At 40.0% G+C, this 27,764-nt stretch overlaps 1 protein-coding gene across 1 annotated transcript; it reads left to right on the top strand.

The window, feature by feature from the left end:
• The first annotated feature begins 168 nt into the window (after window positions 1-168).
• On the top strand, window positions 169-27,764 carry BPIFB2 (BPI fold containing family B member 2). The gene is made up of 15 exons (XM_044661553.1): window positions 169-277; window positions 4,190-4,283; window positions 5,947-6,051; window positions 6,661-6,807; window positions 8,971-9,028; window positions 10,822-10,882; window positions 12,022-12,113; window positions 13,464-13,649; window positions 15,981-16,034; window positions 16,375-16,545; window positions 18,807-18,874; window positions 20,908-20,953; window positions 22,699-22,762; window positions 24,829-24,905; window positions 27,723-27,764. The coding sequence occupies exons 1-15, from the start codon at window positions 169-171 to the stop codon at window positions 27,762-27,764; spliced, it is 1,374 nt and encodes a 457-aa protein (XP_044517488.1).

Consider the following 27,764-nt stretch of genomic DNA (forward strand, 5'->3'; position numbering starts at 1 on the left):
CTGAAAGGAAAAGAAGGAGCCATTTAAGTGAAGAGACTAGGTAGCTTATTTTGTGTATCAGTTTGGACAGAATTAGCTCTATTTTCATCCTCAAACTTCACTGATGAGCTACCAGCTATCCCATTCTCACCAGGTTCAAGGATCAACAATTCATTGCCAGGATCAGTCATGTTTCTAGTTTGTACCTTGGGATTCCTTTTTGGGATGTGGGGCCCATTCTCTGAAGCGTCTACACCAAGAACTGAGGTCAGGATCAACCAGGCAGCCTTGGACTATGGTAAGTGAAAGTCTGACAGATTTTGTCAATTGGATTAGTGGTTAGTGATTTCAGGGATGGAACAAGCAGCAAATCCAGGACAAATAGTATAAAAAGTGCCCTCAAATTAACTTTGTAATTTATGATATGGCAATAATATGGGAAGTAGTTAAGACAGATTTCAGTTAAGGGAAAAGGGAAATTAGTTACTGTAGTGGCTTATGGAAAAATGTTATTAACATTTATTATTAACATAATATGGTAGCTTCTTTTTAAAAAAACTAATTAGTTATGTTAGCAATTGGTTGACAAACTCATCATTTTTGTTGCTGTCATTGTGCATGTGCTAAATTTTTATACCCTCTACATTTTGCCCTGATAGCCTTGTCCTAGTTACAGATCTCAATCAGCTTTGGGTGCCACCTGTCATGTGAATAGACAATAATAATAATAGTTAACATTTATACATATGTAATCTCATTTGATCCTCACAACAACCCTGTGAGGTGAATGATATTCCCTTTTTGCAGATGAGGAAACTGAGGCTGAGAAGTTAATTGATTTTCTCAGGGTCATACCCCTAGGAAGTGTCAGGGGCAGGATTCAAACTTCATGGCTTCTTGGTGGATGATGGTGGTAGAATTCATGGTGCATCAAATTCATCTTTGTGTTTTGCTTCCTTTATTCAGAGAATAGTGATTACATAGCTGGGACTATGAGCCTTGAGCAAAGGACCAGTGAGGAGTTAGGGCTTTCAGAGTGGATGCAAGTGGGTGGCACTGATGATGAGCCTTTGGAGTGTGAGGTGTGCTAGCTTAGATTTGGGAAGTTTGGGATGGTCATTCAGTGCCAGATGATGTCAACACTAGGAGGTCTTGGACATTGGCTTTGCCTGTGCTCTGAAATTTACTCTATGGTAAGAAAACAGAGTTTTAGCCTTGGAGTGCTAAGGTCTGTCTTGTAGTCTAACTAGGGCCTGGCACTAATTCATTGTTATGTTGGCTTAGATGCTTCCCTTTTCTGCAATGGCATTTATATGAAATTTGATATAATAATGATAACAATAACATCTAACATTTGCTTTTACTATGTACCAGGCACTTTACAAATATTATTGGCTTTGATCCTCAGCTTTCTTCCCCTTCAGACAAGGGAATTATTCTAAATGATCTCTAAGGCTCCTTGTAGCTCTAACAGTTTCTATTTGCTCTGTTAGGTCTGAAATTCTGTGTTCTAAGGTTCCTTCTGTCTCTGATACTCTCTCTCCCGGCTTTGACATCCTCTGTCCTTCAGGTTCTCCTAATGCTAAAATCTTGTGTGCTTAAGGTACTTTCCTTCCTAGGACTGATAAAAAAAAACCATTAGATTGGTTCATTAGCTGGAGGAACATGCCTCTTGGGTCAGACAGTGTTCTGGGTTGGTTGTAGCTGACGGTTAGTCCCAGGCATAGGGTGATGTGCCTGGTCTCTTAGGTTCCTCATGAAGAACTCATTTGGCTTTTTACAGCTTCTCATTCTGTCAGTCAAGAAGAACTCATCAGATGTTTACTATGCTACAGACATTATGCTAAGGATAAAATAAAAACTGCAAAACCCAGTCCCTCCCCTCAAAGGAGCTCATTTTATCATTTAAAAATTATTTATTTATTTATTTTAAATATTGATTAACATTTTTTTATTTCTAAATTCTCTTCTTCTCTCCTGTCCGTGCCTAAACCATTAAGAAGGCAAGCAATATGACATCAATTATACATGTGAAGTCATGCAAAGCATATTTCCACATATCATTTAGCAAAAAAAGAAAGGCAATAAAAAGCTAGAAATATGAAGATGGCAATAAAAAAGTAAGCTTCAGTCTGCACTCAAGAGTTCACCAGATCTCTCTCCAGAGGGAGATAGTCTTTTTCATCAGGTTTCCTTTGGGGTTGTCTTAGATTATTGTATTAATCCAAATAGCTAAGTCTTTCACAGCTGGTCAATATTGCTATTAAAATATTGCAATTACAATATTATAATATTGTTTCAATATTGTTGTTACAGTGTACAATGTTCTCCTAGTTCTACTTGTTTCACTTTGTATCAGTTCATTTAAGTTTTCCCAGGTTTTTCTGAAATCACCTGGTTGGTTATTCCTTATAGCAAAAATAGTATTCCATCATAATCACATACCACAATTTATTCAATCATTCCTCAGTTAATAAGATTTCCCTTAATTTCCTATTCTTTACCACCACAAATAGAATGACTATGAACTTTTTCAAGGAGGCTTGTAGTTTAATTGAGTAGACAATATGCAAACAACTGTATACATATTATATGTTATACACACGTATATATATATATATATATATAAATATATATATATATATATTTAAATGTATAAATGTATACAATGGAAGGTAATCCCTGAGGAAAGGAACTAATAGGTGCCCCATTCCCACACCCATTTCTCCTTGAATGATCTCCTGTGGAAGTAGGATATAAGCACAATTTTTATCATCTTCTCTTTGAAGTTGTCCTTATGGGGACACTCACCTCTATTTGAAGCTCTTTACTTTTTTCAGATCTAACTGTTCAGAGATTTCACCCCCTATTGAGCTGAAAACATCTACCCATTGTCTGGTCCTGCCCTTTGAGATCCATCCCTTTCCCACGTAACAGCCTTTCCAATAATTGAAAGCATTATCAAAGTCTAAGTTAAACACTCCCAATTCCTTGAATTGATCCTGGCATAGCCTTTAGTCCTCTTACACTCTTAGTCACCCATCTCTGCTTATGTACTTTAGTTTGTCCGTATCCTTCCTGGAACATGCTTAGCCCAGTCCCCTAGGAATCTGCAATAGCCTTTGCTGGAACCTCAATCACACCTATGCCAGGAAGGCCACGGACTCCCTCCCGCTGGCAGAGGATAAAGGATGTCAGTGATCCGTGAGTTAGTGTGACAGACATAACACAAAGGAAATGGCCGATTACCTTTGAATAACTAGGTCTGAGAGGCCCCAGCTCCTCTCCCGCTTTTGTCACCAGACTCTGTTTGACTTTCTTTTGTTTTCCAAGGGCTTCCTCTGCTTTTGTTGATTTCCAGAGGAAATGTGGCTGGCCCAGGAATTCAGAGGGCACACCTTCCCTCGGGGCTGGTCCTAGCTCCAGGATGCTGGGCCCTGGGCTGGAGGCTAGGATCCTGCTACTCCCTCTCTGTCCTAATAAAGAGCCCAAAGATGGAGGCTTCCTCAAAATGTGCCCCTTTTCCTTTTCTCTAGAATAGTACAGCATGGAAGAGCTCAGGAGATAGTGAGCTCCCTATCATCAGATTTCATGACCACCTGTGAACAGGTTTTAGCGAGGGGTTTCCTTCTCTGCTATGGGTTGGATGGACCAAATGTCCTTGGTAGTTCCTTTAAGCTCTGGGCTGCTTTGATTCTAAGATCTTTGAACTTTACATTGGAAAATCTGACTTAACCACTTATTAATTGTATGACTTTGAGTAATTTACTTTCTTTCCATGCGGCTGTTTATTCTTTTGTATAATAGTCTGTCGGTTAATCAGTAAACATTTATTAAGTGTCTACTATGTGCTAAATGCTGGATGGTAGTATTTTCTCTCCATACCTTACAGGATAGGTGAGGGTCAGCTGAGACAGTAGATATAAAGTGCTTTGATATGATAAAATACTCAAAAAATTGAGCAATCAATTCCCTCCTTCTCCCCCAAAGTCTGGCATGGGACTTTTTCTCTGGCCTTAAGTCTGGGGAAATCTGGAGTATGGTGTTCAATGAGGGAAAGATTGGTTGCCAGTAGATGTGGGTTCTGATTATGGTTTGTTGTATTACCTTGGACAAGTCACTTCCCCTACTGTACAATGAGGGAGATGGATTAAGTGGACTAAAATCGATGTGATGTTCTATGATACCCTGACATAACTCTTTTACTCAGTGGCACAGGTGGGGCTCAAATCTTTCCAGGATGCCCTGAAGATGCAACTCACTGATTTCCTTTATTATCGAAGAGGTCACCTCCAACGGATCCCGTAAGTTCACCAGTGGGCCATCCTCCTCCTGAGGTTTCTCAGAAGCTATTGTTTCTCCTTCCAGATAGTACTTATTCTATGAAAGTCAAACTACAGTAAGTGGTTGTGTCCCTGACCTGCCCCTATCTTCTACCACAACTGAGCACAAGCATTTATTCACTCCCATGACTACCCATGGACAGTCTCCAGCATGTGACTAGCTGTATGGCTTTTAAACTGCATCCCTCTTTCTTTTCTCTCATATAGTACAATAGAAAGAAATCAGAAGGTAGCGAGCTCCCCATTATTTCAGGTGTACAGATATTGCATGACCACTTATGGGTGTGTGATGGAAGGGCTTCCTGCTCTGCTATGGGTTGGATGGATTAGATGCCCTTTGTAGTTCCTTTAGGTCTGGAGTTCTTTGATTCTGAGATTTTAAGTCAAGGCCTTCATAGGTCTCTATTTGCTTCTCCATAAAAACGGAATTGATCACTTCTATAGTAATAATCCCTAGCATTTATATGGTGCCCACTTGGGTGAAGCACTATGCTGATAGTTTACAAATACTATCTTATTTTGGTCCTCACAATAACTCTGGCAGGCAGATGCTGTTATTATCCCCATTTTACAGTTGAGGAAACCGAAGCAAACAGAGGGTAAGTAACTTATTCAAGGTCACACAGCTAGTAAGTATCTGAGGCTCGATTTGAACTCGGCCAACTAGGTGACAATAGTGGATAGAGCCCCAGGTCTGGAGTAAGGAAGACTCGTCTTCCTGACCTCAGATACTTATTAGCTGTGTGACCTGGAAAATCATTTAACCTTGTTTTCCTCATTCATAAAATGAGCTGGAGAAGGAAATGGCATAGCACTCCAGTATTTTTGCCAAGAAGACCTCAAACAGGGTCTTGGAGAGTCAGTCATGACTGAAACAATTGAATAACTTTCTGAGTACAGGTCTGGAGCTCTATCCACTGCCCTACCTAGCTGCCTTATGGTTCCTTTCAGAATTATGTCTGTAATGTCTTCTTTCAGTGCCCAAGTTAGGGACTCCCTCCTTTGTATGGGCCCTCTCTGTAGGACTCTTTGTTCCCAAGAGTTTGTATGCTGAGAGAGTATTGGGCATAGAGAAAGTCTCTGGGCTCCCTCCACCAGCAAGGAGTAGACATGGACTTCACTGCCATACTCCTTGTAGACACTAGCTAGGTAGCCATGCTTCCAAGGCATGCTGGGCTGGTGTGGCATGGGCACAGAGACAAGAGAATCAAAGATGAAATGGCCAAACCCTTTGTGGGGGGATTTTCTGGAAGGAAAAGACTGTACTGTCATTACCCTGGATTGTCTTTGCTTTTCTATTTGTATTCTCCAAAGTTTAACATAGTTCTTGGCACATAATAAGTGACTTGAAAATGCTTTTTTTTCATTCTTTCATTCAGCCTCTGACAGAAATAGGGAAGTTTGGAAGAGGTGTGGGTTTGGGTAGAAAGATCATGAGTTCTATTCTGGAAACACTGTGTTTGAGTTGGCTATGAGACTTCCAGGAACCTGTGTTTTGACTCTTCTATTCTAGGCCACAGCTCTGACTATTCATTTCTTTGTTGCCTCTGGCTTCAGCATCCCAGCTGAAACTTAGACTCTCATTCTGGAAACCACCCACTAATCCTGACTTCCCCTCCCCTAGGGTCTTTATGCTTGAGAATGAGATTTCCCACTTGTCCCTGAAATTTATACCTAATTATGGGATTCACCTGTCAACTGCTGGCCATGTGGGAATGACCTTTTTTTTGTGAGTATGTACCTTTGGGCTAGGGCAGGGGAACAGAATGGGTGTGGGGGATTCCTGTGGGAAGGGTTGAGTTGGGAATTGGGGGAATGCAATTATATTCTGGTTCCTACTAGCCCACAAGCTGCAAAAATGACTCAATAAAGATTCCAAACACCTCCTCCTTTTCTGGGTCCCACTTTGGTCAGGGCCTATTGCCCAGGAATCCTTTATAGGCCTCACCTCTGAACAATAGTTTCTACTTCGTAAAGCACTACTCTCAAATTTTATCTCATTTTGATCAGTCGTGAGAGATGGAGTTATTATGATTTTAGTAGGTGAGAAAACTGAGACTGTTCAGGATGTTGTGGGTCTGGGTGAATGGGAGAATAGTAGCTCTCTCAGTAGTAATATGTAGGTTAAAAAGAGAGGAAGCTTTGGGAAGAGAAGATGAATTAAATATTGGACATGAATTAATGATTTCAATGGAACATCCTGTTTGAGTTGCCTAATTAGATGTCCCTGACAATTTGAATGGATCAAATAGAAGCCAGTGACTCAACGGAATGGCAAGATATAGTAAAATAAAGTCAAAAGACTGAAAAAAGGCCATTTTGGGTTCTCTTTCTACAGAGAGAAGAATCTCCAGAAACTGAGAGTGGGTATTACCACCGAGGCAGATATAGTCATTTCTCAAGTTACCATAGGAACACCGGTTCTGGGTATTTCTCTCTGCAACACCACGATTGGGGAAGTCAACCTTACCTACAGTGAAGATGGGTACGTGTCCTGAGCATCTCTTTATCTCATGTGTGTTACATCAGCAGGGGCATGGATGTGAGATTTTGTAAAGGTCAAGTGATAGGAGGGAGTTAAGTGATTGGGTTCCTGGGAGTCTTCAGTTATACCAGAGATTCTAGACATTTATTCATTCATTTGATAAACATATATGGAGTACTCACTATACGCAGAGTCTCTGGAGTGTACGAAACTCAAAGTTTATATGTCATGGTCCCTACTCTCTTAGTAAAAGAATAAGATAATACGTAAATAACTATAATGCATAACATTACATTTGAGATGTTTGAAGTACTATTTGAAGTCTGAAAGGGATTAAAAAAATCAACCTAGGGGAAAATCAAGGAAGCCTTTCAGAATAAGTTGGCATTTGAGAATGGGCAGGAATCCTATGGATAAACAGGATAGGAAGGGAATTCTATGTGTAGAGAAGAGCATAAGTAAAGACAACAATGCAGGAAATAACCTGGTTTTTGCAATATCTGAGATCTCAGACATACCAGATACCTCAGATATAGCCCCAGAAAAAAAATTATGTAAGGTATTCCTGAGCTGGGGATTCTCTGCCTTAATTCTTTACTTCTTGTTTGTTAATCAAGGTTGAATTGAGATTTCTCTCAGCATGGTATATCAAAAAAAAACTCCCAACAAAGGAACCAGGCAGGCTCTTAGGTGTTTAGTACTATTGCTGATTCTAATTTGCTTGCTGGCCTTGGGCTTTTCCCCAACTCTGAGCTTCAAATTTTACTGCTCTGAAAAACAAAAGTATTTGGATTAGAAGGTTTCTAAGATCCCTTTCTTTTATGATAATCTATGGTCTATGATACTAATAACTTGCCAAAGGTTCTATATATATCGCATCACTGGTGGGCTAGAATTAGAATTCAGACCTCCTTACTCCTAATCCTGAGGTCATGTGAAATTGTGGCATTTAAAACTGAAAAGGTACTTAAAGATCTAACAACCCCCCTCAGTTTTACAGAGACAGAGAAAACTGATGTTCAGGAAGATTACATGATTCACTCATAGTCACATATGTAGCAGAGCTGGAATTTGGATCCTCTGAATTGAAATCCATTGGCATTTCTCCTACATTACAGCTGCCTTACTTTCTACTAGAATTGCTTGGCTAGATCCTTTCATTTCTCAATGGCTAAGAATATCCAGTCTAGCCCATGTTGTGATATGCAAATAGAATTTGATGGGCTGCCATATAGAAGAAGGTTTAGACCCGTGATGGTGAACCTATGGCTGAGGTGCTAAAGATGGCACACAGAACACTCTCTCTGGGCATGCTTCTCCCCCTCAATCCCCACAAGTTTGTTATTAGAAAGGCAGAGGGACTTGAGCGGAGTTGCTCCCCTCCCCTTCTCCACCATGCCTGATGACATTTTTTCACATCCCTCGCTCCTCTGCCCAGCAGCCAATGGGAGCACACAGTGGGTAAGGGGGATGGCTCACAGGCGGCAGAGCTAGAGGGGAGCAGAGTTCTTGGGCCACTCCCCTCCCCCTCTTCACCTGTGCTGAGGACATTCTTTACTTCACTTACCTCTTTGTCCAGCAGCCCAATGGGAGTGCTTTCTCTCTCCCTGTGTGGGGAAAGGGGGTAGGGTGTTGCATGGCATGTGGTCTCTAAAAGGTTTGCCATCACTGGTTTAGACTTTTTCTCCTTTACTCCCAAGTGCTGAACTTGGGGCAATAGGAGGAAGGTAAGAGAGGCAGATTCTGCTTCAACATTAAGAAAACATTTAGAAACATTAAGAAACAGGTTCTGAAAATTACAGCTGCCTATAATGGAATGGCCACCTTGGGAGTAATCTCTTTCTAGCAGAGACTGCGTAACCACATGGTGTGGACTTTGAAGAGGGTATTAAGATCCAAGTGTAGGCGAGACCAGATAGGTTTCTGAAGTCCCTTCCTTCTTGGAAAGACAGTGAGCTTCATATAACTCTGCTTAGTATTTCACCATAAGGGATGGCCTTTGTAGGGCTATCCTGATGGGGAATGATGAAGGAAGTTGCAAGGGAGGAGGCCCAGATGAAGGCAGGGAGGGACTTACACCCTGGACATTTGGACTAAGTTTGTGGAGCTGTGGGGATATGCGTTCACTCCATCTGATAGGCATGTTTTACTTGGCCTCTCTAGGTCAAAAGAAATATGGAACTCTATTCGTGGATATATTAAGGCTATCTTATCTCATAAGGTAAAGAACCTTTTGGCTTCAACTTTTTGGAATGTTTTATCTAAATGTTAGTGAAATTAGCAACTCTGTTAATAATGGAATTTTAAGCATTAAGCAGGGCCTTTTGAAGCAAGGCCTCTTCTCTCATCTGCAAAATATACCATATTGTGTTATCCATTTTGCCAAATGAATTGATGGGTCAATTTCCAGTAGTAGGAGTCTCTTTCTAGGCATGAGGTTTGTCTGAACCTGTGGGGATAGAGGATTAGTAGTCCCTGGCAGACTGAAAGAATGGCTGTTGGTCTACAGTCTGACTTTTTCTTGTGATACCCTAGAGCAGGGGTCGGCAACGTATAGCTATCGAGCCATATTTGGCTCTTTTGAGGGCCAGATATGGCTCTTTCTGCAGGAGCCATAAAGTCAATATTTTTTCAGGTGCTGTTACAGGAGCGCGCACTGTGAGCACTGTACGGCTCTCATGAAATTACATTTAAAAAAATGTGGTGTTTATGGCTCTCATGGCCAAAAAGGTTGCCAACCCCTGGACTAGAGCCTTATGGAGGTGGCTGAAGAAGCCTATAACTCCAGCATTCTTTTTATTTCTCCCTATATTATCCTACCACCATCTATTCACACACTACCCAACATTCTCCTCACATCCTTTTTAGGATTTCCTTTGACAATTTTGCCATCTGTAAATGAGGAAAGTGTGGTACTTACTGATTTTGCAGGGAAGTTTAAAGATTCAGAAGAGATCATGAATATAGAAACAGTTAAAAAAAATCACAAAGTACTGAATACTGTGAAGAATAGTTATTGCTTTTTTAAAAGGTCCTGATCATCTTTCCCCTGCTTATTTCAGAATAGATTGAAACAGAAGAGTTGCCTTTGGCAAGAAGTAGCAGGTACCTGTGCTGTCTAGATACCTAAATGAGTTGATTAAAGCACTGTTCCTGGATCCTGCAGCAAAAAGGAATATAGTTTGCATGTTTCTGATGACAGAGCAAATAGAATTTGTCAGCAGACAAACATTATTTTCTGGAACGAAACTCAAATGGGAATCCATTGTGGGTTCATATAGAAAAGAAATGATTTGATATTAGCAACTCTTTAATTAATTAATATTTCTATACATCTTTATGGTTTTGAATCACTTTTGTGCCTATAGAAAAAGCCCAAAGAAAGAAGACAACTGTCCTTAGGACTGGCTTAGGGAGAGCAAAACTTTGAAGTGGATCAAATTTGTCCCCAGTGTCCCCAGCTTTGGGTTTATGCACCCATTCTGTTCTCCCTAATTCTCGTACCTCCATTTTCAAGGTATCTAGTTCTTATCTCCACTTTCCTATTCGCTCCAAGGAAGAATTTTAAGACTTGATGCACATGACCTTCCCCCCTCTCTCTCCTGTGCTAATGTGTCTTCCATTTGAGAATGAGGATCTTTATCTCCCACTGAAGTAATTTCAGACTCATTGGGAAAGGAAATATTTTGGAGGATGGACCTTGCAGATCTTTCTCAGTTCTCTGCTATTGCTAATGCCTTCCCCTCTAAGGTTACCTTCCATCTACTCTGTATTTATGTGTGCTTATCTGTTTATGTACATGCTATTTCCTCCCTCAGAATGTAAGTTCCTTCAGGGCAAGACCTGCTTTTCCATTTTTTATTTATATCTGTGCTTAGCACAGGACCTGCAACATAAAAAGCACTTAATAAATACCTCCTGTTTGATTGGAGTAGATAGCACTGGCTTTGCCTTATTTAACCTTGACCATCTATTTAATTAAGAATTCATTTGTTCTCTTTCTGGTCGGCACAGCCATGTTCGAAGCTCTCTTTCCTGGTTGAAGGATTGAATGTTTATATGGGTACCCTGATAGGTAAGTGTTGGGTTGACTTGATTTGGCTGCTGACCCTCTCTCTGGGCCCAGATCGATGGGGGTATCCAGTCTATCACAGATGCCCCTCAGATGCAAAGGTCCTCAGGCATTGGTCAGGAGGACAGTGAGTACTTGGGGAATATCTGAGAGTAAAATCACTGGAAACAATCTGCCATCAATGAATCTCCAAGATGGACACCTGCTCTGTGCTCAGGTCTGTGCCTTGGGCTATTTGAGGAAGTCAACACTTTTATAGCATCTTCCAGCTCTCAGAGTCCTCCAAAAAGCACCCCTATAATCTAGATAGTTCAAAAGTATGTTTCAAAGAATCATATGAATCATATGAAAGTGACCTTTAAAATTTTATATTTTCCAGTTTCCTTATTTTACCCATGAAGGAAACTGATGCCCGAAGGGATTGACTTGCCCAAGGTCTCACAAGTCAGTTGAATAGGAGGATAAGGATCTGAACTCTGGTTCTCCTATTGTGAATTGAGTGTGCTTTCCAATGTACCATGTTGCCACTCTATCATTTCCATCTTATAGATGAGGAAACTAAGGCTTGTAGTGGTGGATTCATCTATCTAGTCAATATGGAAGTTGGTCAAGCCCTAGTTGTCTGACTCTGAATCCAATGATCTTTCCACTCTACCTGATGCCTATGACAAGAACCATAAAACATCAGAGCTAAAAAGGCCCTTGGACTATAGAACATAGAATGGTATATTTGGGAGGGTCCTTAGAACATAGACTATTAGAAAAGTTCTGCCACTAGCTATTTTCATAACTTTAGACAGATAACACTTCTTTCATGGCTTTATTTTCTTCCTCTATAAAATGAGAGTATTGGAAGGAAGGAAATGAGAATTTCTTTTAGAGCACTTGCTAAGTGCTAAATACTTTACAAATATTATTTCATTTTATGCACACAACAACCCTGGCAGGTAGGTGCTATTTTTCTGTAAGAAACTGCCATAAACAGAGGTTAAGTAATTTTCCTAGGGCTCCACAGCTTCTAAGTGTCTGAGGCTAGAATTGAACTCAAGTCTTCTTGACTCCAGGCCCATACTCTACTCACTGCACTAAATAATCTTTACTTGTGGTTTGAGTTTGGACATTCTATTCTTTTATAATTCTAGGTCTCCACGCTATTGGCCCTGAATCCCAGATTAGCTATTCTTTGACCCACCCACCCACCATCACCAAAGACTATATATCCTTGGATATCAAAGTAAGCATTGAACATAGCTATTACTGACTCATCTCTACTTGCCACATCTTACCTTTTAGATTGGGAACCTTCAGGTCATTGCTTCCCCAATAGAGCAAAAAGTCTATGATTCCTTGAGTACTATCTGAGCTAAGTTGTGATATAGATAGGAAAAAGAGGAAGCCTAGTCTCTGGGCATTCAAAGTTTGTTTTGAGGAAAATAGAGCATCTCACAGTGAGCAAAGAATGCATCATGGGATTTGGGTGAGGGATAAATTCAATTCAAAATCTAAGTATTGCAGGAAACTGGAGAAGATGAGACTTCCGAAGGTGAGAGTAGGAAAGAGGAAATGGGACTTGGATTGGACCTCAAAAGAGCAGAATTTAAAGAGGAGAGAAAGACATGGACTTCAGGTGAGGGGAGGGCAATTTAAAGAAAGACACAGAAACTGGGGTGTGAATATTATGTAATATAAAATAGGGAAGAAACTGAATTATTTGGAGCAGAGACAATATGTTGGGAAGGAGAGGCAAGAATAAAAGAATATTATCATACTTCTGTGTATTTTGTATTCCTTCTGAGGGCCATGTAATCAATGTCCATATCTTATCTAAATTGTCTTCCTTCTTCCTAAGATCTCATACTAACTTCTACATATAGTAGGCACTTAGTAAATTTGTTGAGTCCCTAGCACTTGAGAGCATCTTAATGCCCATCATTCTCTAGTCATAGAAATGGAATGAATTGAAATAAATCTATTTGATGGGGCTGGAGTATAGGGGTGCTTTGAAAAACCCCAAACCAATAAGAAATAATCAGGAATTAGGTCACTTACTTGGTCTTTGGCCCCAAACCTATGTGGAAGCTAGCAGAGGTAGTATCTGCTTCTTGTAGTTTATACGAAGGACTGTAAAAGACATGAACATCCACCATGGAGCAAGAATCAAGGAAACTTTCTCTTCACAAACAGTGAAAACCACATGAACTATGAGGAGGCCAAAGTAGGTGACAGGAATCATTAGGTAGGAAGAAGGTATTAATAATATTAAGAATGCTGGCACTGGGTACAATTAGAAGTAGGCGCAAGATGGTCATCATCCAAGACTTTGGGACCAGGAAGCTCAGACTCAAAGGACTCAATATAAGAAGGCTCATTGTTGCAAACGTGCACTTTGAGTGAGTCTTCATGAGCTGGGGCTTTTCTCCACGAAAAGAGTCAGTCTTGCTGATCAAACCTAACTGTGGGAATGTCCTAATGCTGATAATCTGATCTTGCTCTAATTCCTTGCCATCCCTATAAAGTCTTCCCTACTGGCATCATGGTTGTTTCTGCTAAGATCCTATTTTTCTCCCTCCAACTCTCTGACTAGGCCACCTTCGTCCTGTTGGGCAAGCCGATTGTTCTCCCTCCACCTCCGTCCTCCTTCTCCCTGCCTCAACAAGTAGGCTCTAGCACTGCCATGATTAACTTTGGACTCTCACAAGGTCTGTTTGATGCAATCCTCTTCCTCATGCAGAAGTCTGGGTCCATTAATTTGGACATCACAGGCCAGTTGGTAAGTGTCAGCAGGTTTCCTGTGGATTACTTTGATTACTCTCAAAAAGAGGGTTATTCCTTTTTCTTTAATATTCTATTTTTACAACTTTATTTTCATATTTTCTCATCATTTCTCTTTGATATTCTTTATAGCAGCTTCCCTATCTACAAAATAAGGGCAATAAATACTCCCTGATCCTGCATATGGAAGTGATGGATATAAAAATTTTTTGAAATAGTATTAAATGATGGAGTAGCTAGGAGATTGGAGATTGGAAGTTCTGGAATCAAATATGGCCTCAGACACTTCTTAGCTGTGTGGCCCTAGGCCAGTCACTTGACCCCCATTGCCTAGCCCTCACTGCTCTTCTACCTTAGAACCAATACACAGTATTTATTCTAAGATGGAAGCTAAGAGTTTAAAAAAAAAGAAAAAAAAAGGAAAATCATTAAGAGCTGTACACACATGTGGTATCATGATTATGTTAAAATTTATGCAACATTTTTGCTCTACCTAACTCTAAGGAGACTTGCAGAAATTCATTGAATAAAACATGGAATGAGACACTTACAGCTAAAATAGAACAGATTCCTTTGGAAGGAAGAAGAGGGAGTAGATGCTTTCAAGTACTTGAATGGAGCCAATTATATCATCAGGGAAGGCAATTTGACTCCAGCTTTCCTGGAACGTGGTTTTACCTGGGCAGATACATTTTCCCCTCCCTGGAAGTAATCCCTAAAAAGATTTATTGTGTGGGTCCTTGATTTCATTCATATGGATACTTCTGCTGTCCACTCAAATAATCCCCTCTCCATGCCTTTAGTAGATGGTTTTGTGTATTACTTTAACCAGAAAATCCATTCCTTTATGGTTAATTCTGGGTGTGGATTCTCTCTAACTTTATCTAGGTTGGTTTTTGGATGTCGACCTAGCAGAAGGCCAGCAAAGTCATTTGAATTTAGTAAGGCCTTCTTGAGTTTATGCTCCTTCTCTTCCTCTGGCATCGCCTTCAAGAACCCAAGGCCACCTCTACAGCATGCCTTGATTAGTTATAGGAGGCAGGCTTTGACAGATTAAAAAAATATTCTGAACAAAAATATTTCTAAATCACCAGATAGTTTGTTTTTAGCTCTTTTCAAATGCTTTTGAAGCTTTTTTTTGTCATTGCCACTTCCTAAGGACTCCTTTTTCCCCCTTGCCCTCACATAAACAAGAACATCATTGCCACCATTACCAGCCCTATCTTATAACAAACAAGGATAATAAACAAATCAATAATTATCCCTTTTTGAAAGTATACGCCTCATTCTTCATCTCCTGAGAGGGAGGAGGCAGACTTGACGGTTGGTTTTCTGTCTTTTAGTCAAGGCAAGATGGTCAAAATGCTGCTATGAATGTTTTTTTGCCTACATATATGGGACCTTTCCTTCTGTCTGGCCTTCTTGTAGCATAAGCCTACTTACTAAGTGGTACCACTGGACAAAGGACACGTATATAATGATGTTTAAAATATTCCAAATTTAAAAAATTCCAAATCCATTTCCAGAATGGTTGGACTTAACTTACTTATCCATCAACAGTATATTTATGTTTTGGTCTTCCCAACTCTCTCCTCCACGTCCCAATATTTGCCATTTTTATCTTTTGTCACCTTCGCCAGTCACATGAGAAGGGGGGGAAACATCAAGGATGCTAAATTTACTTTTATTATGTTGTTAGTGATTTGGTGCACTAAAAGACCCCTCCAAAATCCCTCTTGCCTTCTACTTTAAAATTGATACTTGATTCTAAGGCAGAAGAGCAGTAAGGCTAGGCAATTGGGGTTAAGTGACTTGCCCAGGGTCACACAGCTAGGAAGTGTCTAAGGTCACATTTGAACCCAGGACCTCTCGACTCTAGACTTGGCCCTTTATCCACTGTAATACCTCGCTGCCCTGATTTGGTGTCTTCTTCAAATGACTGTTGACAGTTTGCATTTCTTTCTTTGGAAACTGTCTCTTTATGGCCTTTTTCATGGTTCTCTACTGGGTACTCCATATACAAAAGCATTTTACTTCTCCTCTTTTATTTGGTCCTTGCATTATCCCTGTAAGGAGGACAAAACAAGGATTAATGAACTTGCATATTCCCTACTTAGTAAAAGCTTGTTGACTTTGAATGGGCATATTAATAAATAATAAACTGAGATTGAGGGAGGGGGAGTGTCTTTGTCCAAGGCTACCCAGTGAGTCAGTAGCAAAGCTGGAACTAGAACCCAGGCTTCCTGATTCCTTAATCAGTGCTCTTTCCATCATATGATACAGCTTCTCACTAATGAATTGATTATTATTATTCTTTTTATTATTTCAGAACTCTAAAGACAATCAGCTGACCACATCAGTGCTGGGGAACCTGATTCCTGAGGTCTGTTTCTGGGATGTTTGTCTCTGCGTCTGGTTGGTGGAGACTGGGGTCCAGGGAGAGTAGGATCCTAATTTGCTGGACAGTTAGCCCCAGGCTGATGGTCAATATTTAGGCCTGGGCTTGAACCCAGACCTGTTGCTTGCTCCTAGTGGGACAGGGCTTGGAAATTCAAGTCCAGGATTGGGGGCTCTGACTGAGCATCCTGTGCCCCCCTTTTTTTCTTTCTATTCTTCAACAGAGATAGAGAGATGATAATCCATCCTGTACCGCTGGAGATATGGATCCACTCCCAGGATCAGCAGGGAGCCTCAAGGATCTCCTTTCTTTTTATCCTCCACAGGTCCTCCGCCAATTCCCAACTTCCATGCCCATAGTGTTGAAGGCCCGGGTCAATGCTGAACCTGTCGTCACAATCCACAACAACCAAATGTCCTTGTGGATCTCGTACCTTTTGGACGTCTTGGCTGTCTCCTCCAACTCGGCCTTCAAGTCTCTCTTCTCTCTGGATATGGTAAGGATCAGGATGGAGGAGTTGACTCGCAGTTCTTCCTGCTTCCTCTTGGACCCAGCCAGGCCTCTACTGGCTGGGTAATGAGCTCAGGAATTTACTGATCTTTGCAAGGGACCTGGGAGGTAGTCACAGGTGCCATCACCATTTCCATTCTACAGATGAAAGTTCTGAAGTTCGACGATGTTAAATTAATTGGGTTTTTACACGTGGAACACATTAAGGAAACATGCAGGATTTTAACAGGCAGAGAAGTGGGAGGAGAGGTTGAAGTTGAGGACTTTGGGGTGGGAGGGCACTCTGGTTGTGAGAAACAACATGGCCTTGGGTTCTTTCCAGCCTTGACAGTCTATTGTATAAGATCACTTCTAGTTCTGACATTCCAAAGCGCTTATTCCCTGTTTTGGTTTTGGTTTTTTTAAACCCTTACCTCCCATCTTAGAATCAATACTGGGTATTAACTCCAAGGCAGAAGAGCAGTAAGAGCTAGGAAATGGAGATTAAATTACTTACCAGGGTTACACAGCTAGGAAGTGTTTGAGACCAGCCTTGAACCCAGGACCTCCCATCTCTAGGCTTGGTTCTCCATCTATTGAGCCACCTCACTGCCCCTCAGAGACTCTTAAGATTGGAAAAGAGCTATGTAGCCAACCAGTCCAATTTAGAATTAATTAAGAATTCCTTTTCCATTACCCTTGATGATGACCTTGACAAAGTCATCTAGGCTTAACTTTAAAAACTCCTAAGAGAGGGAGAATCCATTAATTCCTGAGGTCTGCTCATGTATCTGTCTCATTCCTAGACTGTTTTCCTTACCTTAGTGCCAAAATACATTGCTTCTTTAAATTTCCCTGTTGTTCCTCATTCTAGATCTGGAGACCAAGCAGAACAACTAGATGCTAAACACACTTTCTGTCAAATGACAATTCTGTGAAGAGTTGAAGGCGAATAGCATGTTCTCCACCAAGTCTTCTCTTTTCCTGGCTGAATAACCACAGTTCCTTTAAGCAGTCCTACTATGACAAATCCTCTAGTCCCCTTAGCATCCTGGCTGTTTCCCTCTAGGTGTGTTCTGTTCTTTCCATGCCCTTTCCAAAACACATCCCTGCATTACCTAAGGAAGTTAGAGTCACAAAGAAAAGCCTCATTTATACCAAAATATTTTCAGCAATACATCCCCTTCCCTACCTCTTCCAGAGGCCTGGTTGTTAAACATTTGCTTTGTTGGTGATTTTTGAGCAGAGACTAGATGATTACTTGCTGTATGTTCCAGAGGGAATTCTTTGCTATATGGGGATTAGATTACATTAGGAGAATCTTTGGGTTTCCTTCCAAGTCGGAAATTCTGAGATTGTGTAATTCTGGGAATGCACCAAACTCTGGAAGCGAAAAGAGGCTGTAAACTAGAATGTGATGAGTTTAACTTAAATTCCTGGCAGAATTCTAGAATGGATTACTAAGGAATGATTTGTGACCATTTAGAAAGGAAAGTGATGATCAGTAAGAGCTAGCACAGTTTCATAAAGAGTAAGTCACTCAAAAGAAAGTCAAGCTATGCATATTAGAACTTGTTTCACGTATGATCTTCTTTATATTTTATGGTGTATATAAAATGTTCATATTTCTTATTTATGAATTTCAAAATTAAAAAAATACAATATTAAAAAAAACCCAGATCAAGAGCCACATGCAGCATTTTTATCTCCCTTAAGACTTTCTAATTTCAGTAAGTTTTATCAATAGGTATACATTTAGATTTTGTTATCTGAATCATGTTTAATTTTAGTTCAAGCATTCATATTTATTATTAGTATCTATGAAATCTTTTATTAAAATATTTTTTTCATAAGGAAAATCCAACTCATTCACTTTTAAGTTTATATTTGCTAATCTGACTATTTCTCATCTATTTTTCATTAAATTAGAATGCAAGCTTCTTGAGGGCAAAGACTTTCAGTTATTCTGTGTTCCTCATGCCCAGCATAGCTCCTTACTAAATATTTGTTGATTGTTTGAAGGAGAGGATGAAGTTCAATAGATTCAGAATTATAGGTACTATGTTGGCTAGTTAGATTTTTTTCCCCTTTTCCCCATCACTTCCCCCACATCCTCATCCTGCCACTCACAATACTCTGAATATGTCTTTTTTTTTTACTTACAGCATTTTTATTTTTCCTTACACAATGGTATGTTGAGTATTATGCTTATGTTGCCAAGAGCAGGCCATTCCTCCTTCTTGACTCTCCTTTCCCTTTTTGTTATAGGTTGTGGATCTGGCGCTCAACATTTTTGTGTCTGAAGTGAAGCTGCAGGCTGATGCATCTCTTCAGAAGTAAGGAATAGCTCCTACAGCCTGATGATGGGTGGAAGGCAAAGGGTGGCCAGGAATGTCTAGAGTCTTTGTATTCATGGAAAGAACACTGCATTTGGAATTGAAAAACAAAACAAAAACTGACTTCAACTTGCCTCTGCTATTCATTACCTGGGTAACTGGGCTAATCATTTAAACTCTTGGGCCCTCAGTTTCCTAAGCCATTAAAAAGAGGGGAATTGGATTAGAAGATCTCTAAGATCCCTTCCAGCTCTAAATCTCATGATCCATATCAAATAAAAGACACTAGACTGGGAACTCAGTCTTGGGCTCAAATCACAGTCTATTATGGGTTTGCAGTGTGTTCCTGGGAAAGTCAAATTTTGGATTTAATTTTCCTTCTTTGCAACAGGAGAGGGTTACATTAGATCACTTTCAAGGTTCCTCCAAACTCTGAGATTATCTAGTTCAGCATAGAGAATAGTCAAAGGATGTGATTCATGTTTAATGGAATTATGTTGGGCCAAAGCAAATTGAAGAGTTAAATATGATTTACATCTTTGTGACTGTTCATACCAGTCTTCTTAGATGATGGTTTTCCTAGCCTTAAGTCTTATGCTTCTAAGACTTTTTTCTCTGCATCTATAAAATGATCGTGATAATCTCTGTCCTGCCGGTCTCCAAGGCTATAGAGAGGATTGAATGACTCTATGAGAGTGAAAGCCCTTTGTACCTTGTAAAGTAGTACCATGGGGATTGAGAGGAAGGATCATCATCATTGTGATTAGGCAAGATGATTGGATAGAAATCCTGCAGGGACTTTTGTAGGCCCCAAAGAAAAAGGTACAAATGTTCTCTTGGCTTATTTATGGTGAAAACACCATGTATGTCTATGTATTTTCCCTCTTTTTTCTCAGTGATTTTGTTAGTTTTGTAGTTGTTCAGGCATTTTCAGTTGTGTCTGACTCTTGGTGACCCCATTTGGGGTTTTCTTGGCAGAAATACTGGAGTGGTTTGCCATTTCCTTATCCAGTTCATTTTATAGATGAGGAAACTAAGACAAACAAGTGACTTTCCAAGGGGGACACAGCTTAGGAAGTTCTGCTTTGGTCAAATTTGAATTCAGAGAGATGAGTCTTCAGGCTCAGCACTCTATCCACCATGCCACCTAGCTGCTAACTTTGGGTAAAAAGGAATCAGATAGTTCTATCAGGTGAGATGCTTTTATATTCCCTCTTCCCACCTTTCCCCAAATCAGAAGATTCAGGAATGTAGAGGCTCTGAAGACTTAGGAAGAGTCAAACAGGTAAACAGTGGCTGGGTCTTCCATTTTCTTTAATTTAATTAAATCAGAGGTTCTTAACTCTAAGTGTATGTTTATATATTTATATATGTGTATGTGTGCATATATGTGTATGAATGTGTGTGTGATGGATCCTTTTGGCAATCTGGTAAAACTGGATCCCTTCTCAGAATGATGTTTTAAAAAATTTAAAATAATATGACTACAAAGGAATACTGAAATCCAGTTATCAAGATATTTTCTTTAAAAGATCAAGGATCTCTTCTTGAACAAACACATTTTACAGTTCTTTGACAGCAAAGTCATTTTACTTCTATATTTGGGAATTCCTGCTAGTGATGACTTGTCCAGTTAGGGATCTAGTTCAACCTCCTCATTTTCCAAAGATGGAAACTGAGACCCAACAAGGAGAAGAGGCTTGCCAAAAGTCACCGAATGAGTTTGTGGCAATTAGGACCAGAAACTAGGTGTCTAGATTCCTGGGTCAGGAGATCTTACTCTCATAGTGTGGTTGCTTTTTTTTTCTTTTTTCCCCATTTAAAGCTTCTTTACCAAATCAGACCATCTGTGTATTGGAAGGAGTTATGTCTATAGACAGTGGAAGGGGGAAGAATCTGAAGCAAGGGATGGAGCTGTGAGGTTGAGACCAGTGTTTAGAACAGTGTCTGGTACACAAAGCTTGTTTAATGTCTTAGGTTGATTTAATCAGGAGGGCTACCTGTCTCAACTCCTTTTGGTGATTGCTTTCTAGGGACATCGAGTTCAATGTGACCTCCTCCAATGTGGGTGTTTTTGATGTAAGTCTTTAAAAAATAAAAGAAAATGTACAGCAAACTTTGAAGGATAGATAGGCTTTTACCAGATGTTGGTTTCATGCAGAAAACTAAAAGCAGTGCAAACAAAGGCTGACAGAAAAGAGAGAGGACAAATCCGAGGAAAGACGGCTAACTGGTAGAGTAGATAGAGTACCAGGCTTAGAGTCAGAAGACCTGATTTTAAATTCAGCCTCAGACCCTTACTAACTATTCAGTTCTGGGTTAGTCCCTTATCCTCTCTCTGTCTCCATTTCCTCATTTGTCAAGTAAGTTTAAAAATAAAGGCTACTCCCAAGGTTGTTGTGAGGAGAAAATGAGATAATATTTTTAAAATGCTTTGTGAACTGTAAAGGATGACATAAATGCAGTTATTATTATTCATTGTTGCTGCTACGTGTATAATAGCATTAATATAGCTCTTGAAGGTTTGCAAAGCTCTTTTTTTCCATTTTATTGCACTTTGCTTTATTGAGCTTTGCAGACATTGTGTTTTTAAAAAAATTAATAGAATTTATTTAAAGTATCTCAATCCCTCCTTACCCTTCCTGCATCATAAAAGGCATCGATATCTGACTCCCAGATGATGCCTTTTATGTTTCCATTTTTCAGTTCACTCTTTGGAGGTAACATTCACAATTTATTCTTCAAGTATTAAATCCATAGCTGTTCATTATCCCATGTAGTTCGTTCCAAGCCTTTTAAAAGTTAGCCTTGTCATTTCTTATGGTGCAGTAATATTCCATCACAACCATATATACTACAATGTGTTTAGCCATCCTGCGATTGATGGGCATCCTTCAATTTCCAGTTCTTTGCCACTACAAAAGAGCTGCTATAAATATTTTGGAACACAGAGGTTCTTTTCCTTTTTCTCTGATCTTCTTGGGAAACAGACCTAGCTATTTCTGTGTCTAAGGGTATATACACAGTTTTAAAACTCTCTGGGAGCAATTTCAAATGGTTTTCAAGGCTCTTTATAAACAGCTCATTTTTTTTCTCACAACAGTCCTAGGAGGTGGACATTATTATTATTCCCATTCTACAGTTGCAGAAACTGAGTCAGACAGAAGTTAAATGATTTGCTCAGGGTCACACAGCTAAGTATTTGAGGCTGAATTTGAATCCAGGTATTCCTGTTCCAAGTCCAGTATTCTATCTACTCTACCACCTCATTGTATTTGGGATTAGGGTGAGATGAGGTTTTAAATAGGATTTAGAATTGGAAAGGGCTTTGGAGATGATGTGCTTTAAAACCACAGAATGCACCTAGAGAACTTTGGTTGGGATCCTGGCTTTTCCCTTTATGCCTTGCATGACCTTGGGCAAATCATTTAATCTTTGTACTAGACTACTTCTGAAGTCTCTTCCAAATCTAAAACTATGATTCTAGGATGACCTAGATGAAGAAGATGACCCCTCAGAAAGGGGAAGGGACTTACACAAGGTCAACCAGCTAGTAAACCAATAGCAGAGTCAGGATTAGAACCCAGGATATCCGGCCAGAGAGTTTAGTCTCTATCATACAGGCCAAGGAGAGCCATGGAAGGTGTGTGGGGAGGGGAGAAACATCACTGGCTTTGTTTGAGGAACGGGGGGTGGGTGGGGTGGGGTTCTCAGTCTGTCCATTTGATTTTTTTTCTTCACCTGCCATCATTTCACTGACATGGGTTTATGGCTCCCTGATTTGTCTGACCCTGGGAACATCCCTTTCTGGTATCTCGTGCCAGTTGTTGGAGGTGAAGGCTTTACTGACATCTGCGGTCAAGGGACCTCTGACAAAGCACCTAAACGGTAAGAACTTTAACCATGGGAACAAGCATTTTTATTTCTTTTTATTAATTTATTTGTATATTGATTACATCGAAATTCCCAGGTATCTCCTTCCCTTACTCCCAACCCCCTGCACTAGAGAAAGCATCATTTGACAAAAAGATACATGTTTTTTTTAATTAGCCTGTTCACCATTTCTTATGGCACAGTAGTGTTCTGTCATAATCATATGCCACAACTTGTTCAGTCATTCCCCAATTGATGGACATCCCCTCAGTTTCTAATTCTTTGCCACTACAAAGAGAGCTGCTATAAACATTTTAGAACATATAGGTGGTATTGTTGGGACTAAGGGTATACACAGTTTTAGAACTCTCTGAGCACAATTCCAGGTTGTTCTCCAAAATGGTTGGGTCAGTTCATAGTTCCATCAACAGCACATCAATGTTCTCACTTTTCTTCATCCCTCCAACAACTGTCATTTTGTCCTTTTATCATTTTAGCCAGTCTGATAGGTGTGAGATATCTCAGAATTGTTTTGATTTGTATTTTTCTAATCAGTAATGATTTAGAGCATTTTTTCATATAATCATATGGGTTTGATTTCTTTATTCAAAAAACGTTTGTTCATATCTTTTGGCCATTTGTCAATTGGAGAATGGCTCATATTCTTTTAAATTTGACAATGTTTTCTATATATTTGATATATAAAACCTCTATCTGAGAAACCATCAATAAAAATTTCCCTCCCATTTTCTACTTTCCTTCTTATCTTGGTTATGTTGCTTTTATTTTTAAAAACTTAATGAATAGAATGTAATCAATATTATCCATTTTATATTTCACAATGTTCTCTATATTTTGCTTATTCAAAAATTCTTCTCCTATTCATAAATCTGATAGGTAACATGTTCCCTGTTTTCTAATTTGCTTATTATATTTCCCTTTATTCCTGGATCATGTATTCATTTTGATCTTATGTTGGTAAATGGTATAAGATATTGCTAATTTCTTCCAGACTGGTTTCCAGATTTACCAACAATTTTTACCAAAAAAAATTCTAGTCCCCCAAACTTGGTTGGATTTGAACTCAGGTCTTCCTGACTCAAGGGGGCTCTGTCCATTATACCACATAGCTGGCCAATAAATAGGTCAAGTTCTTCCTTATGTGGAGTTAAATTCTGTCTCTCTGTAACTTTCCTTACTGGACTTAGTTCTTCCTCTAGGCAACAAGCAAAATAAGCCTGTTTCCTTTTTTCCATGATAACTTTACAGTTTGATGTTTGAAGGTCACTTTCCCCCTCAAGGCTTTTCTTTTTTTTCCCCAGAGGGAATGCCCCTAGTCTCTTCAACTAATCTTTTTGTTGCATAATTCAAAATATCTTGGTCTCCTTGTTCTCCTCTAGACACATTTGGGCAGCGAGCTGGTACAATGGATAGAGCACTGACCTGGAGTCAGGAAGATTCAGCTGCATGAGTTCAAGTCTGGCCTCAAACACCTACTAGCTGTGTGATCCTGGGCAAATCACTTAATCCTGTTTGCCTCAGTTTCCTCATCTATAAGAATGAGCTGGAGAAAGAAATGGCAAACCACTCTAGTATTTTTGCCAAGAAAATCCCACATTGGGCCGTGAAGAGTCAAACACTGTTGAAGATGACCGAACAATAACAAAGACAGATTCTAGAGCTGCAAAGGGATCTTAGTTTGGACCCCTTATTTTTCAGATGATGAAACTGAGGTTCAGAGGGACTGTACAAGTGACTTGCTTAAGGTCATTCAGATAACTAATGTCAGGGCCAGCAAATGAAAGAGGCCCTCTCCTTTTCCCATTTTACTCCCTTTGGGAACATGCCTGAGTTGGCAGTGTTGGAATCCAAGATAAAATGGAAAGGACAGGATGACTTCTGGAATCTTATCTCCTTGTCTGGTGACATTTGAGTTTCAGTTTTGGGAAGCAAAGGGATGACTATATTTGCAGCAGCCTTGGGGGGTCCAAGCATCAGCAGAAGAACTTTGGTGGGGGAGGAAGTCTCTGTAGCCTTTGTTTGAGGACACGACTGATTTTAGTATTTTTTTTTCCTTATAGCTCTCTTTGGCTTGGGAGTTATTCTTCCCACCATTGCTAAAGTAAATTTCATCTCCCCTCAAGTCTTTGTGCATGAGGTAAGAATGACTCAATCTGGCTTTAGTATCTTCTGTCCAGACCCAGCTCTGGGTCCTCATGATTCCTGGTGCTTGTATGGGGTGGCGTGGGTGGGATGGAGACACAAAGACCTGGGAAATATTATGGGATGATAGGGTTTAGAACTAGAAAGGAACTTGGAACTCGTGTAGTCCAACCCTTCCACTGTGCAGGTGAGAAAGCTAAGGTCTTGAGAAAATGACTTGTCAAGTTACACAGCTGAGTGTCAGGGTTGAACTCAGTTTCTCAGACTCCATATTTAGGGCCCTTTCCATCTTCTTGCATTCTTGGTTCCTGTAGAGTCTAGTTTCTGCTGCTCACCTGTGCAGACAGCTTGGGAAGAGTGATTCCAGCTTAGGGGAGCCAAGCTGAGTAGGACATACAGACCCAGATTTTGGGAAGGAAAGTTACAAGTTAATTGCAGGTAATCATGGGTAGGTCCAGACGTTCAGAGGACCATAGATTTAGAGCTTGAAGAGTTCCATCTGGGCCTATTCCCAAACTTTACAGACGAGAAAATGCAGGTTCAGAGGTTAAATTAATTCTAGGTACTAATTTTACTATGTTGAGATTTGAGCCAAATCCCTGCAATTCCACAGCTTTGCCCCAATTCAATTAAAACTTTGCCCCAATTCAATTAAAAACAATTCTATCCTGGTTCACTGGGAAAGTTGGAATGTCTGAGATTTAGTCCTTGCTATGTTACTAATTAGCTGTGTAACTGTGGACAACCCATTTCTCTCTTGGCTTTGGTTTTCTCACCTGTAAAATGGGGATAATAATTTATAAGATTTCGTAGGTTTACGATAAGATTTAACATGGGAATCACTCTAAATGGACCTTTGACATCATCTAGTGTAGCAATTTTCAAAATATGGTCTGGGGATCCAGGGAGGGCTGGGGAGGGGTCTCTGAGATCCTTTTTAGAAGGTCAGAAAAGCCGAAACCATTTTCATAAAATATCATGACTTTAATTTACAATATGATAGCTATAAATGGCAAGCTAAACAAAAACTCTTTGGGAGAGTCTTCCAACATTTTTAAGAATGTAAATGGGTCCTGATACTAAAAAGTCTGAGAACTGCTGATTTTAAAGAGGAGGAAACTGAAATCAAGGAGGGGAAGCGACAGTGCAGACTGTCCATGACATTCCATTCCATGACATCATATTATTTCTTACTATGTTTGTAACATACCACTCAGGCCAGGTTATATGTAGAACTTTTCAAGACATTCATGTGTCTATGACTTCTATGGGGTAGGAAAAACAATTCTGTCCATTTGACAGATTTAAAAATCGAGGCATTAAGTCCTTCTCCTGCCTTTTACTAGAATAGAATTTCTTCTGAGTGGGGTCTTAGATATTTTCTGGTCCAATCTCCTCAATTTTCAATTCAGAAATCAGAAGCCAAGAGAGATTAGTTGGCTTGTCCTAGGTCACACAGGCTATATAAATAACAGAGCTGGGATTTGAACCAAGGTCTTCTGTTGCCAAATCCAGTAGTATTTCCCACACTATGAGTTTAGTGCTTTTGGGTGAAAGGAATCCCCTTTGGGTGGGGCATGGCAATGGACACCTGTAGTGTCTGCTGTTAGGGAGGCTTAGTCAGGGGGATCTCTCTCTCTCTTTTTTTAACCCTTACCATCTTAGAATCAATACTGTGTATTGGTTCTAAGGCAGAAGAACAGTAAGGGCTAAGCAATGGGGGTTAAGTGACTCACCCAGGGTCACACAGCTAGGAAGTATCTGAGGTTAAATTTGAACCTAGGATCTCCCATCTCTAGGCCTGGCTCTCAATCCACTGAGCTACCCAGCTACCCCATGGGGGAATCTCTCAAGCTAGAGAGTTCTGAGCTGCAGCAGAGCTAAAGCCAATCATCAGATTCCCACATTACATGTGGAACCAAGATGATAAGCTCTGAGGCCTGGGAGAGATGGGCCACTAGGCTGCCTAAAGAGGGGGAAATCAGGCTTATGTTGGAACCAGAACAGGTTAGAGAGCTTTTGTGTTGGGGCAGGTATGTGGCTCAGAGGATAGAGAGCTGGACCTAGTGGTGAGAAGTCCTGGGTTTAAATTTGAACTCAGACACTTCCTACTGTGTGACTCTGGGCAATCTACTTAATCCCAATTGCCTAACCTATTGATTCTAAGACAAAAGGCAAGGGTTAAAAAAGGAACATTGGACACATTTGTGACTGCTACACTTTGTAAAGATTAAAATTAATACACAATACCTCCAGTATAATATTTAATAAGATTTATTAATAATAACTAAAAACAAAACAAAAGCTAGAGTAAAAAAAAACCTGCTTTCCCAGCTGTGCATGTGGAAAAGAGAGCGAGAGGGAGGAATTACAGAACTACACACAATAACATAAAGCTGTACGTAAATGAAAAGGGAAAAGGAATTTTGGGATGAGAAAAGAATTCTGGGAGATAGAATCCAAGGGTTCAAGATTTTTTCTAATTACATAATTTCTAGTTCTAGTGAGATAGGGAGACCCAGTTTCAAAACAAAACAAACACTTCTCTAGCTGGGTCTCAGTTTCCTTCTCTAAAAATGAGGGGGTTGTACAAGATGAACTCTAAGGCTACATTCAGCCTCTATTCTGTAGTCATATGGTTCTAGGTCCAGAGAAGTCAAGAGACTTGTTTAACACCGTATAGCAAGTTAGTGGGAGATTTAAGACTAGATGTAGATTTTATTTTTTGTGAGCCTGTGGGCCACACTATGAGGGTAACTCCAAATTGTCTTCCAGTTCCACATAAAGTGAATTTGTTTTCTCTTCCTGTCAGGGTTATATTGTGGTCTCCTGTGGACTTCATTTCCAGAATTGA

The sequence above is a fragment of the Gracilinanus agilis genome, chromosome 2 (assembly GCF_016433145.1).
Source record: "Gracilinanus agilis isolate LMUSP501 chromosome 2, AgileGrace, whole genome shotgun sequence".
In the NCBI taxonomy this organism is placed as follows: domain Eukaryota; kingdom Metazoa; phylum Chordata; class Mammalia; order Didelphimorphia; family Didelphidae; genus Gracilinanus; species Gracilinanus agilis.